The sequence below is a fragment of the Paramisgurnus dabryanus genome, chromosome 1 (genome assembly GCF_030506205.2).
Source record: "Paramisgurnus dabryanus chromosome 1, PD_genome_1.1, whole genome shotgun sequence".
Taxonomy (NCBI): domain Eukaryota; kingdom Metazoa; phylum Chordata; class Actinopteri; order Cypriniformes; family Cobitidae; genus Paramisgurnus; species Paramisgurnus dabryanus.
Window position 1 is genome coordinate 60773551 of NC_133337.1, and position 14962 is coordinate 60788512.

Sequence of the window (14962 nt, forward strand, 5' to 3'; positions counted from 1 at the left end):
TGATTGTTGGTGATTTGGCATGATATTGGATTATTTGGTTCTTCGAAGCTCATCCAACAAATGCGCAAGCTTGAACCTGCTCGCGAGCAGGCATATTTTATGTTAACAGGATAACGTCACACCTTTTTAAGCAAAGGTGAGGTGATACGAAAAGTCTGTCGCAGTCATGTATTCTCCATTATACGAGCGCAATCTGCGTGAGATGCTCGATTAATATGAAGAGCTTTTCAAATTCAACACATAATAAAAAAGATAGATTGAATCTTTTAGCAATGTTATTTAAACAATGAATAGTATAAAAAATTTCTGTAGCCTACTTCTGCAACTTATTTTTGTGGAGCAGAGGTTTTGATTATAATTCTTAAACGAATGACGAGAAAAACATGCTTATGACCACATTCAATTTTACATTTATTTTAACTTTCCTTCATAAAAACCGCAATTATTCATTTTTAACCAGCAGAACTAGATGTGATCTACAATACAAAAAAATATCACTCTGTGTGAAAGAAATTCCCTTTGAATCAACTGCTCTCCAATTTTAGTTTTATCTTTAGATTGTACTTGACAATGTCATGCATGAAAGGTTTGTTTAGTAATTTCTATCCTGTCTTTAAGACTCTGTCTACAAAGATGTTATCCTGTCCCTTTCATGTGACAAAAATGCCAATAACCAAAAAAGTTTTTTTTTGCGCACCATAAAATAACACAACACAATGCAAACTGCATGACAGAGCTGACGTTCTATGTGACGTTTCATATTCTTAGATCAATTATGACGGTTTACATTCACTGTTGTTTCAACGTTGAACAAACAACTGACGTTATTTCAACCAAATTTCAACGTTGATTTTTAAGCATTTTATTAACCTTTTTCGACCGTTGAACAGTCACTGTTGTTTCAACGTTGAACAAACAACTGACCTAATTTCAACCAAATTTCAACGTTGAAGGTCGGTCATATGCCCGCTGGGTAGGGAAATCCCCCACCCCCGAACACAGTCCTTTTTTACTACTATGCAAGGGAAAGGATGGGTACACTGCAAAAAAATCTGTCTTACTTAGTATTTCTGTCTTGTTTTCAAAACAAATATCTAACAATTCTTAGATTAAGATGATGAGCAAAATGACCTAACAAAATAAGTCTAGTTTTTAGACAAAAAATCTTGAAGTTTACTTTTTTCTTAAACATTTAATTCATATCATGAAAATCAGACTTTTTCCAGTTTTAAGTGCTATAATTGGGTCCCCAGTGCTTCTATCAACCTAGAAACTTCTGGTAAACCATTCTCTGCAAGCATGTGAAAAATAGCTCATTGAAATTTCCCCTGTAAGAATTTTTTGATATTTTTAATGAAAACAAGACAACAATACTAAGTAAGAGATTTTTTTTGTTGCAGTGAATACCTTGTATCATTGTTTATATGGCTCTCTTGCCAAGTGACTGACACATAGATCGAGTTATTGCATTATTTACCACCTTTTAGGGCTTTTCACACTGGAAAGAGTTAACCCTTGTTTATTCTAAACCCCAGGTTAACAGAATCTGTTTCACACTTTTCATACTTAACCAGGGGTTAAGAGATAACCCTGGGTATTCCTAAACTGAGGTTTCACTCTGTGCATTCCTGGATTAACCTTTTTATTTGCATATGCAGTGTTAACAGTCACGATTAGATAAAAAGCGGTGTTAGACTGAATTAAAGTAGCGCACTGCCTATTTAAATAACCGTTTGTCTTGCACTTTCGCATCAGTGACAGAACAGGTCGCAATGTAAACCTCTTTTGACTGTTTTAAGTCTCTCTTTATGCCAATTCAGATGTTTTCAGTACACAGCTCATTATATGAGGTACATGCACTTTAGTTTTATATAATTATATATATTTTTTTGGGGCCATTTTTGCCTTTTATTGATAGACAGTAGTTTGAGAGACGACAGGAAAGTAGAGGGTGGAGAGATGGGTATGGGATCGGCAGAAGTACTTGAGTAATTTTACTTGATTACTGTACTTAAGTATTATTTTTGGGTATTTTTACTTTACTTGAGTACAATTAAAAACCAATACTTTTACTTAATTTACAAGTACTTTTTACTCCTTAAAATTTTATTTACAGTCAAAAAGTACTTCTCTTATAGGGATCACTTCATTCTATTTTCCCTTGCTTTTAATTTAATTGTGCTGATGGCCAGTTTAATTTAAATGTTATTTATTGTGAAGCCTTTGGACCACACTTAGGAATTGGCCAACAGTTCATCTGATGATGAAGATTATTTCGCTTCTTTGAAACCTACAACCTTGAAATGTGTTCCCGTGTGACACCTCCCCTGCTATTTGCAGCGTCTCTATCAAGACTAAGACCTTGTTCACACTGTCAGTCCAAATCTGATTTTAGGGCATATCTAATTTGACAAAAATAAATAAATAAAAATGAAAAAAAAAACACTTTTGTTCATTATTACACACTGATCATGGCTTAGGCCGAAATGCCTTCTGTGTGGTCATGATATGAATAAATCTAATTATATCTTGAGAGTGCGGTTTTTCATTTTTATTTTGATAACTTCTTTATTATTTGCACCCATAAACTATTTGGGAGTTGAGCGTGCCTGTTCTCAATATATATTGTATATCACAACATGTTTACATCTGATTTGTGTGTCGTGTGGCGTTCTATCATTTTCCAGATTATCCAGTTTCTATGGCAATGATGTCACGCTGGCACGACAATCTGCGGATTTCATGTGGTTTTTGGTAGATCACATGTTCTAAATGCGACTGGATTCCTATTGGATATGCACCAAAATTGGATTTGGCATGACCGTGTGATCAGGGTCTAATACACCTCTTCCTGTATCTGCTGCCTGTGAGAGGTTTGATAGAGCTTGAATTTTGAAAATCTGCTTAAGTTAAAGGCGGGGTGCATGATTTATGAGAAACGCTTTGGAAAATGGAGTCGGGACAAGTACCAAAACACGCTTGGGGCCAATAAGCAGTAAGGGGTGTTTCTACTAACCGAGTTCATTGCCTGGGTTGCGTATGTGTGGGGCGGGTATATCAAAAGAAGGTCCAGAATCTATTAGGGGGCGTGTTTCTCTAGATGATTTCAAATATCAACATTGGCTTTCAGAGATTATTCCTCCCCGCCTTTAAATTCGAGGTTTTACACCTTTGAGTAGCATGTTGCATACATAAATGATCTAGTAGTCTTATAGTTTGATACTTAAATACAAACAGATATAAAGCAGGATAAAACCTTGTATGTGGTTCATTCACTTCATGTTTTCAGAGATATAAAGCTTAAACAAGAATCTCTAGTTTTCATCCTTCCTGTTACTTTTACTTTTTTAATACTCAAGTACAATTCTAATATGGTACTTTTTTACTTTTACTCAAGTATGATTCTGGCCAGATACTTTGACTTTTAATTGAGTAAAATGTACACATTTTTTAGTACTTTTTACACCTCTGGGGATCGGCAAAGGACCTCGAGCCGGGATTCGAACTCGGGTCACCGAAAGTGCGTTTGCACTATATGTTGCAGAGCCCACTACACTATTGGCTCCGACTGCACTTTAGTTTCTAATTGGCTGTACATTGATAAGCATTGAGTCATAACATTCTAACCCTGCTTCGTTTCACACTGCATGCGTTTGGCACCACAATGCGGGGTTAACCCTGCAAAAGTGATGCTAACCCTGTTTCAGAGCTAGGTTAATTTCAGAAATATCCCTGCTTCTAAATTACAAGTGTGAAATGCTCCTTAACCCAGGGTTAAAAGCAAGGTTTAGAATGAAGATAACCGAAGGTTAAGCGCAGTGTTAAGATAAGAAGTAAAGCACAGCAGTGTTTTCCTACACGCAAAGTTACAAAATATGTGCATCCCGCCACACGCATCATCCTGCACATCCCAATGTGCGAGTTTGTGTGCGCTGGTGATCCTCGGAAAGCTTTTCTTCTTCTTGTTTCATTGGCGGGTGTCGTTTAAGTGATATGTTACAGATATAGGCTGCTTCCGAAATCACATACTGTACAGTAGGTACTGAATGAGATGAAGTACCTACTTACTACCGTTAAAACAGTAGGTACTGTATATTATGAATCCTGGTAAAATTTAACCGGAAGTAGTAGGTCATCCGAATACTTTTCGCATACTGTTTTTCGAATACTATGTATTCGAACATACTATTCACCTCGCCTACTGCTTTTCGCGTACTATATAGTAAATAGTATGGAAAGAGGAAGTTTCGGACGCAGAAATATTCTGCAGCCTGCTTTACCGGAGGTGCATGTAGCAAACATCAAATACGGCCAGTGGGTTTTTTAAGGAAATGTAAAATGTGAATCGGACCATAGGTGCCCTTTAAAAGGTATAAAAATTTTAGGAGCACAAGCAGCAAACTTAGTTTCACGTCTTTAATCAACCTGCAAAGCAATTATTCACATTTTCCCCAAAAGTCATTTTTTTACTGACAAATACTTTGAAAATAAATAGATTTGACTCTCTATGCATTTAATAGACTTTCTCTATGCATTTATTGCACATGCACAATTGATCAAACTTTCAGAATAAGAAGTTATGAACCAAAGAATCAAACAACCCCCTTAACTAATTATAGGCATAAGATACCCAAAGAGACTCAGTCTCTAAGAGAACTGATCTTAGGTCAGCCCCTCATAAATAAAATCATTAGTTAGGTTGTAATTGATTTGCAGGGAACATTCATTACTTTATTAAACTATAAACACACAAATAAATTGTAATGAGTGGCATACTTTTATTTTTTAACTGTTACATATCTTGTCTTCTACCATGTTACCCGTTCCATGTTCGCGTTAGGGTTGTTATATAGATATGATGGGCCTGAGTAGGATCGTTTGAGCTATTAGTCAATCATTACTAGCTAATATGTGGGCACGTGTCCTATTAACCTATATTCCTGTTTTTGGCGCACAGCTCACATTTATTCAATGAGCAGATTTTGATTAATAAGAGCTTTATAGCTCATAGAGGTGTTATAATTGCACGCGCGTTTATTCTCTCCAGCTTCTTCCGTTCAGTGTGCGCGCTGCGGCTCGTGACCCCTCACATCTCACATAAACACAGCGTCACTGCACGCGCTGCACATACTCGGAGAGATTGAGAGAGAAATTTAACACAACGCTGTAATATCGACTCTTATGATTTTTAAGCGCTGTTGTTTTGCTGATGGACTAGGCTAACATTACGCTACGTGCGCGTAAAGTCACACAGAGGAGGTGCGCAGGCGTGCTTGTGTGAGGTAGGTGATGTGTGTTATATTTATTACATGTGTATAGATCCAGATATAACGTGTCGCGTCTTTTGTGTTGAGAGAAAACAAAGAAGCGCTGTTTACGCGAAGACCATCCGAATATTAAAGGCGCTGTGTGTTATTATTTGCGCATCTTCTGTAAAATAAGCCTTAAATAGATATTTAATTCTCGTGCTTGTGTACTCACGCTGTTCTTTTGTTTTTCTTAGTAAATTTCATCGTGCACCGATTTGTCTTTGTCTGTTTGTCCTCGTGTTCGATACGGATTCATTCTCACATTTATTCTTAACTGTAAACATGTGTCTCGTTTCATTGAGGTCAGTTTATCACCTTCATAATAGGTTAAAATGAGAGAAACAAACAGTTGCGATTGAATTGATTCAGCATCACTCTTTAAAGGTGCCAAAGATGCATTGAAATAATGTTAAATTGTTCTCTGATATCTACATATCAGGTATGTGGCTTTATTAAGTGCAAAAATTATCTAGAGATGGTTTTACATGTCCTTTTACAACCCTAGGATTTTCCTTCAGTATGAATTGGTTGATTATTACCTTATTTGAAAGGGTCATGAATAATAATGTTGGGCTCTGCTCTGATTGGCTGTTTCGCAGAGAAGCTTCTTCAGTAGTTCTGTGTGTGTGACCTTATGTTTGAGCCTGTATCAGATGAAGATACAGATTTTGAGGAATAATCAATTGTTTGGAGATTGTTAATGGACGTTTCTGAGTGGCAAGTTTGTGTTTTTCCCATATGGACCTGCAAAATGTTACTGTAATGTGTAGAATTTCAGCGTAAACACTAGCATATAACATTAACTAGCATATAGCACTAACTTAACAGTCACAACTTTGTTTTTAGCATTGTACAACATTGTACTTAATTTAATGTGTTATTTAATGGTGTGCATCTCAGCTGGAACGTCACAATGGGTTTAATGCTTAGATTGGCCTGTTTGTTTCCAGATGTTTTTTGCGTTCACAAGCTTTACATAAGAAGGAGGAAACAAACAATTGTGTTTGAGGGTCACAATATGTCATTACCATGTACAGAACTCTTATTATCCATATATGCCTACGTAAATACAGTTTTAAATTCTACGACACCTTTAAGTAAAAATGAAGAGATGTGGTGGTGATAGATGCAGGACTGTAAAGCATGTGATTTGTAGTCAGATGATGCAGATGTTTCTGACACCATGCATGAGCTTAAGATGTGAGGATGCATCTCTTCAATGCTGATTAAGATTCATCTTCTGGGATCCTGTTTCACCAGGTTTTTCCTTCTGTTTTAGGCACACAGGAGATCATCTACATCAGCATCCGTCACCTTTGAACCGTTCATTGTCTCTATGGAAACAGACTACCATCAGGCATCACTCGGCTCTCTAGTTTGTGATGAAAATGGCGAAGCGATGAGCAGTCAGACACCAGGTCCTGTTATATTTCAGCCGGGGTCGCCCGGAGCCGGACCGGACTCTTTCCCGTGTCTGCACCCTCTTACTTTTCCTCAGAGGACCAATGTGGAGGCACATTGCTCAGGAGATGTCACCATCATGGTCAAGGAGAAAACAGGAAATGGTAATACATTATTTCCTCAATATTATGTGTTTTATTCCAGGAGAATTCGGAGAAGATTAAATTGCTATGAATTCATCTGCTTGTCTCAGTAGCATAGAAAGAGTGGGGATTTTCATTTCCTGCTATGTTTTGCATACAGTAATTAACAAAGGTTTTTTTAGTGTTTAATCTGTCAAAAGTTAATTTACATTAGCTACATATTTAGCAAAAGTAAATCGAAATATCTGGTAGCTACAGAGACTTTAAACTTCTGCTCTAGTTAGATCTAAAACAGATTATTATAAATTATTCAAACCTTAGATAACAAAGCTTTCTGTCCCTTGATTTATATTTCTAGGTCATTTTTGTCACTCATGGTGCTGTTTTAGCTTAGATCCATGGTTCCTTTTTGACCTAGGTTACCCAAAATGTATATAGAAAAAGAAAGATATCATTCATATTTTTATTAAGATTTAATAAAGAATAAAAAGTCTACTAAAGTTTATTACTTTAATTTGTAAGTAACTTTAGATGAAATCATCTGCCAATGGAATGAATGCAGTTGTCTGATCGAGGCTTTGGAATAGCCTTCCCTTATATTCGAAGTTCCTGTGCTCTATACACAAATTCAGATTTAAAGGGCACATATTACGCCCATTTTTACAAGATGTAATGTAACTCTCAGGTGTGACTAGAATTTGTCTGATTCCTGACAGCAGGAGACAGATTAATGATTAACATTCTTTTGCATGCTGTTTGTTTTGAGGGATTGGATTTGGATTTGATCATAATCAGATTTGAAGAAATCATGTTGAGGTGTGGAGAAAGATTTCAGCAGTCAATCTTTTAATACATGTCAGGGCTTGACATTAAGAATTGTCATGTGTCAAATTTGACATTTACTTGTCCAAGAAAAAAGTTACTTGCTTGGAGGTAAAAATTATATTTCAGCCATGTCAATTTGGTTATACCTTATTGGTATAGAAGACTATTTTATTATATATTTATTACATTGACATTTCTGCAGTGGCGGCCAATGTTCACGTTTGCCAGATACTCGCTTAATCTCATGTGTAATCACAGTTTACTGTTAAGTGAGTGTCTTGTGAATATTTTGTGAACGTTAGCGTCTCTTTTATCATAAATCCTTTCGTCGCGTGTGCGGCACTTATTTTGACAAGACGCATGATGCACATAGATTAACATGACCCAACAAACACATATTTTGAAATGATGAGCAACACACATGACACTCCGAACACATATTTTGGATTTCGGAATAGAAGACACCAGCTACCACTGCACAGATTTACAGGTTATTTGTGGGGGCGCATCTGAGGGTGGAATAGGTAAATAATGGGTAACTAATATGCGGTCAGGTAGGTTGCGGATCAGCGCTCAAGTTACAGAAATGACGTGCACACTACCACGTGCACTTAATGCACACATCCGTGTTTATGCTTTGCGCATGGCTCCACATCTGAAAAGGAAACTATAATCAGGCTTAAAGGTGGTGTGTGTACATTTTAGCGGCATCTAGTGGTAAGATTGCAAATTGCAACCAGCAGCTCACCCCTCAATTTCAAAACGCATACAATAGCCGCCACAGGACAAACATGCCATCGTATGAGACAACGTAGTGACAAAACACGATTTGTAGAGCAGTTTGTAAACTGTAAAAACATGACGGCGACTTCCATGAAAGGAGACCTGTGGTGTATGTAGATAAAAACGGCTCATTCTAAGGTAATAAAAACTATACAGTTCATTATGTTAGGTCTTAAGGTCTTATGTATATTCCGCTAATAAAATAGTTATGTAGATTATAGGGGTGTGACGAGACAATTAATCCACGAGACGAGACGAAACACAAGATTGGGTTCACGAGAACGAGACGAGACAATATTTTTACACTTTTTAAGAAACCCTCAATGATAAAATAAATGAATAAGAAACTGAAATCACATTATTTTTAAATGAAGTTTATTTAACTAAGTTTGGGAGGAGCATGGTCATGTGATCCAACCAATCAGTGCAAAGAGGTGCCTATAAATGGCAGTCCCTCACCTCTGTCCTGTGACAGATTTTTTGCAGCTCCACCCCATCACCTCACTCTCATCTAGATTAATTTATCACAGTTAAAGAGAGGGGAGTACTCTGGGTTCGGGCTAAAATTCCGAGCTCGGAGCCCTCTCCTCGGACAGCACGCCAAATATGCTTTATCTCATTCCCTATCGATTACATGTTAATGCGAACTCGTGAAATGTTTTAACTAATGAAGGACTGGCCCTAACAATTATTTTGCTAACTGATAATGAAGTAATTTGTTATTTTGGGGTAATAAAAATAGACCCAAGTGAGCAGTAGCATTTAAAATTACATAATAACTAAGATGCAATAATAATTGGTTCAAATAAAGTATTAAAACCAATTTACATTAAACAACATTAACAAACACATTACATTTGTGGCCTATAAATAAAAAGCATTGTGTATGTATTATATCAAATGCCTGCAGGGGGCGATAAAGGACTCATCTTGCAGACGCTGTCTTCACTTTCACTTTCACTTTAGACAGAGAGAAACGCTTATTTTTAGTCAAACAATGTTTTAATCCATATTAATATTTTAATATATGTCCATTTCTTTACACTAGAAATGATACAGCCACTGTCATTTTTTTGAGCAAGAACATGCAGACATTAAATCATGTAAACTCTGTGTGAGGGTTTAATCTGCTGAGACACATCTGACACTGATCAACAGACAAACACACGCGTCTCAGACTTCACATGAGTTCACAAACGAACATTATTGGAAACCTAAAAAAAAAGCAAAAGCAGTAAAAGACAAATATAATGCATGCACTGTAAAAGGGTCAAACAGAAAGCTGCATCCTCCGGAGGTCGCATACGCAGGCTGCAAACGTCATCAAGGTTTATTTCAGATCATTAACTGAGCATTACATTCGCAAGTCGTGAGCATATTATAACAATTTGCGATTAACTAAATAATTAGTAAACTTTATAATTGTTAATAGTCTCTAATAAGACAGTCTTTATGAAGTAAATGCAGTTTAAAAATGCGACCTCCGAAGGATGCAGTCTTTTATTTGAGAAACGGCCAGCACCTCCACAAGAAATCTCGCGAGACACATTTAATCTCGCGAGATCTCGTCGCACAAGATCTCGTCACACCCCTAGTAGATTATATTGCATTTCTGTTAAGAGATCTTTCTTAAAGTTACACACTGCACCTTTAAGTATGGTCTCATGATCTCATGGGTGTGTGTACACAACCTGTTTGTGGCGTAGATTTTGTGGCATTTCAAGTTACTAGTCCGGTCGGGCAAGTAAAACTTTCTCTCACTTGACCACCCAGAACAAGTGTTAATTTCAAGCCCTGTATGTCAACATTAAGTAAGCAATAATGTACAAGAGGTTGTGGTGTATGTTAAATAAATCACAGCTGAAGGGTTTTGTTAGGCATCAATGGAACCACTTCAGTCACAATGCAGAATCGAGTACATTTTTGCTTTTATACATCAGTTATCACAGAATACAAACAAAATACTATAGCAAAAAAAAGTGTATCAATGCAACTTTTGAAAAGGATTTTGAAAAGTCTTTCTTCAGCTGGATAAAATATTCCCTGAGCGACTGTGAACAGTAACAGAATGTCTTGCATATGTTTACATTGCTAGGGTGCTGTGCAGTGATACAAAAACAGAATGATTGAGTATGGCGGTCATAAGTAAACCACACCACAGCTACTGACCAATCAGAATCATGTTATTGTTCTATTAGGTTTTGCTTACAAAAGGAAAAGCAAATCGTGTCATGATTCACTCACGCACACAACCCTGAATGTCGTGAAAAACAGATGTTTATAAGAGCCATAGCTGTTGATTTATACTCTCAAATATAGCATGAGTGAGTAATAGTTCTATAATATAGAATTTTAAGGCCTTTTGACTGCAAAATTAAACACAATTTTTGTTTCTTTTGTCAGGTCATGGGATTTATTCTGGTCTTGTTGATGGTTCTGTTTGTAAACCCATCATGTCCACTCCTCCTCGTCGTCATCATTCCCTGCCTCATGCACATCATCCTCCTTTGGGGCGTACGCGGGCGGGCAGCAGGTCCAGCTCCATCGCTTATACGGCCTTCTCACCGAGACCTTCCATCTCACGTCACTCCAGCATCGCCACCAATCCACCGATGGACCGTTCCAAACCCAAAGACTATCTCATCCTTGCTGTCATCGCCTGCTTCTGTCCCGCCTGGCCCATCAACATTGTGGGATTTGTCTACTCTATTATGGTATGTTGATGACGGAAAAATAATTTGATGATTATTTCATCACATAGACAGTATTAAGGTTTGTTATGGACTTGAAATGGGCACGTTTGCATATTTAATCAAAGTGTTTTTGACCTAAATGAACTTTTGTATTACAATGATAAACATTAGAGAGAAATAAAGTCATTAACACTTGAATAACTACAGAAACATTTGTGTTTACATGAAGTTGGTTCCTTGATGAAAATGTAAAATGATTTTTACTCCTTTGAGCTCACTGTCATGTTCCTGTATGTAGTCCCGTAACAGTCTGGAGCAGGGCAACATTGATGGAGCCAGACGTCTGGGTCGAGTAGCAAAGATGCTGTCTGTAGTCTCACTGGTGGGAGGAGCTCTCATTATTATAGCATGTGCAGTTAATCTGTCAAGTAAGAAAACCATCACCTCACACACGCACACACAAACACACACAGACACAAACACTGGGTATATGTAGTTTATTCCCCATAGACATGATGGTTATTAAATTGATGGGTATTAAACTGTAACCCTAACCCAACCCCTAAACCTACGAGGACACAGGAAGTATATTAAGTCCAGACATTTACATTTAGGCATTTAGCAGACGCTTTTATCCAAAGCGACTTTACCCTTACCGTAAAATGATCAAACAAAAATCTGATTTGTCATAGGCAGGCAATAAAGTGTTTATACCAAGTTTTAAAGGTTTAAAGTTTAAAGACTTGACCAAAGTTGTGCCTACATTTTCAAATTATTTACAAAACTTAATAAACATGTTAAAGGGATAGTTCACTCGAAAATGAAAATTCTGAATGAAAAAGTTTTTTCCTAATATGGAAGTGAATGGGGCTTATGATAGATTAGGTTTTAAACATTCCTCAAAATACTGTCATTTGCGTTCATCAAAACAAAACATTTATACGGGTAAATGATGACAGAATTTTCATTTTTGGATGAACTATCCCTTTATCGTGTTTATTATGCTCTTTTTTTAAATGGATGAGATCAGGTTTAGTGAAAATCAATAAGTGTTTAACAAACAGGAGAACTCTTTCAGGACTGTTTAAAAAAATCTCTTCAGAGGTAAAATATCTTACAGGAAATTAATTTCTACAGTATGGAAAAAAATAACAATAAAAATGTTGTGTGACTTGTATTTATTTTTCTTTGACACATGAATATTAATCCAGTGCTTGTGTTTGATTTGTGTTTTACAGTTAATGTTAAATCCTGAGTATGGTGAACATGGCCTGGATTCAGCTGAACATCACATCAATGAATAAAAAATAACAGAACACTTCTTTTGACTTCATGCACTCGATGACATCACCACATAAATCTAATGTGAAAAACTGACTGTGTACTTCACTGATCTGAGGTAACTACATTATGAAATACTCACGCCACTTTATTTGTAAATTGCTGATTAAGCAAATGTATTTTTGATCTAAATAAGAAGAGAAATCTTGTAAAGGTTTGTAAGGAGGCATGAGTTTGTCAGATTATTCATCCATTCCAGTATTCAATGAGAATATTATGGCAAATAAGATGATGTGACGGAGAACACAGATCAACCAGACTGACTGGATTTGGGAGGCTGGTCACATTTACTCAAATAGTTATCTTAGTAACATTAACTTGTCTTTATGATTTTAACATTGCCATACATTCAAATGTTTAAAACTTTATTTTCTTTGAGTTTTATGACATGACAAATTGATTTCCTTTAATATGAAATGTCTTTTTCATCAAATGACACTAATGATTTCATTGAGGTTATTATTATACTGTTCTCTAACATGACTTACATAAACAGACAAAATGTAGCATATAAACTGAGCTGAAATATTATTTTTTTTAAACCGAAAACTACACACAGGTAAGAGAAAGTGAAAGCAATGAAGGAAACAAACACTGTAATATGCTGCAAACCTTTGATCTAAATTGTGTTGTTGAATTATTTCTATACACTGTGTCAACTGTAGCTAACTGTAGCCAAACACAATCTTAAGATTTATGAAATATTACGTTTGTTTCATGATCTCTCGATTCACATGAGATCTTAGGATTTTTTATGTTTTATAACTGTGAAAAATCCCCTTCAGAAATCTGATACACACATGTATGGACTATTGTTGAGTTTGTTATGTCATGTATGGATTTTACAAATGTCACATACTTATATAAATGTGCAACATACACCTATACATGTTATATTTATTGAATATATGACATATTATAATGATAAATGTCATTCTGTGAACCTTGAATTCCCCACCATCACAAGTACACATGAGCACACATGAAGTGAATCTATGATGTATTGTGTATCTCTGAACTAATGACAATTATAAACAGGTTCACATATAGAAACAAACACATATATCCTTTTATATGTAAAGTTTGCATCAGATTTCTGTACGGGAATGAGGAATGGGGTTTGTACGTTTGGAATTTTCACTGTAATTGAATTTAAATGTATTGCATATGCTGTATTACAAATCCTGTGATATGTGAATTATTATATTTCTAGTTGGTTTAGTAGATATGCTCATGTTTTTCTTTGTATTGTTTCTGTATCTTTTTTAACAATTATTTTTCATACACATCTTGTGGTTTATATAAGGCTCTTTATGGCTCATGGGAAAACATTCATACACGTTCTTGTTATAATCATACCTGCAGTAAAATATAACTGTTGTGTAGCCATTGATTACAAACATAGTGCACTTATTTTTGCATGTCACAATATTTTAATAGTCTTGTATTTAACACTAGTTCCCTCTACATATCTCTGAAGGGAAAATAAAATAAAGCATTTCACATGAAGTGTAAATTCTCTGTTTTTCTGTTTCATTCTCGGATTTATGTTTGTTTGATTCCTCTGCTGCCAGAAACATCATTAGTCTGTCTTATGTGCGAGAGATGAGAATTACAGCCTCATGAAGAGTAAAATTGTAAAGACATCTTGATCTGGACTCAATGAAAAGAAGATTTCTTTTGCAAAACCCTTTACAAACAACTTTCAGTTTTGGCACAGCAAAGACCATTTCACATTCAAATTCAAAATGCAAAACACTTCATGTCTCAGATCATCTTATTTGACACTAACAAAGATTATCAGTCAACAGATACACTTGGCCATCTATAAAACAATGTTGTCAAAAACACTTAACAACAGCAAGCATTAAACAATGTTTTCTTCTGTAAAAGAAGGAAACTCTGGTATTTTTTTTACACCTATGGTATTTTACTGATGGGCGATACTGCTTTTTCAAACGGGCCAAGTCACGTGATTCTAGCAAACGAGCATTAATTACGTCATAACATTACCTTCCCCACTAGAGGGAGTTGATCACAAATGACCAGTGTCTAACTATATGGTTTGTGAACTCGGGTCAGTTTTCTTTCTGACACTACATTTTGCCTACTTTTATTTATTTACAGACAATGACAAACATGTGCATGTTAAAAGGGGAGAAGTCTTAATGATCTGTTTGCCCTAAATAAAAAACGGAAAACACGTTTATTTAATGGTTTAATTAAGTTAAATAATGTATTTTTTAAAAACGTGTTTTTAGTGGCGCTATAACTATATGTTTCGAGCGCTTCGACACGGACTCAATCGTTTTTCGAAGCAATTGGTTCAAATGAGCTTCTCTCATCCATAAATGTTTAAAAATATTTTTTTATTAAAATAATAAAACGCATTTACTAGAATTGGTTGTGTATATAAATACTTAAAAAAATGTACAACAGCTAAAAATACTCTTTCTGTCCTCACGCA

The 14962-nt window shown here is 35.9% G+C and overlaps 1 protein-coding gene across 3 annotated transcripts; it reads left to right on the forward strand.

Annotated features, from left to right (window-relative positions):
- Positions 1–5006: 5006 nt before the first annotated feature.
- prrt2 (proline-rich transmembrane protein 2) lies at positions 5007–14004 on the forward strand. Of its 3 annotated transcripts, none has more exons than XM_065242715.1 (5): positions 5007–5282; positions 6589–6874; positions 10865–11175; positions 11453–11582; positions 12393–14004. In XM_065242715.1, the coding sequence occupies exons 2-5, from the start codon at positions 6646–6648 to the stop codon at positions 12407–12409; spliced, it is 687 nt and encodes a 228-aa protein (XP_065098787.1). In that variant the 5' UTR covers positions 5007–5282; positions 6589–6645; the 3' UTR covers positions 12410–14004. The 3 variants fall into 3 exon arrangements, with proteins under 3 accessions (XP_065098787.1, XP_065098788.1, XP_065098786.1); XM_065242716.1 differs by lacking the exon at positions 5007–5282 and adding an exon at positions 5319–5611; XM_065242714.1 differs by lacking the exon at positions 5007–5282 and adding an exon at positions 5627–5748.
- The last annotated feature ends 958 nt before the right edge of the window (positions 14005–14962 follow it).

Excerpts from the sequence above, each read along its gene's own strand:
- prrt2 (XM_065242714.1), top strand. The coding sequence starts at position 5,716 with ATGTTAAATTGTTCTCTGATATCTACATATCAG. Across the intron at positions 6,875-10,864 it reads CAAGGAGAAAACAGGAAATG|GTCATGGGATTTATTCTGGT; the intron begins GTAATACATTAT and ends TTCTTTTGTCAG. Across the intron at positions 11,176-11,452 it reads GATTTGTCTACTCTATTATG|TCCCGTAACAGTCTGGAGCA; the intron begins GTATGTTGATGA and ends TCCTGTATGTAG.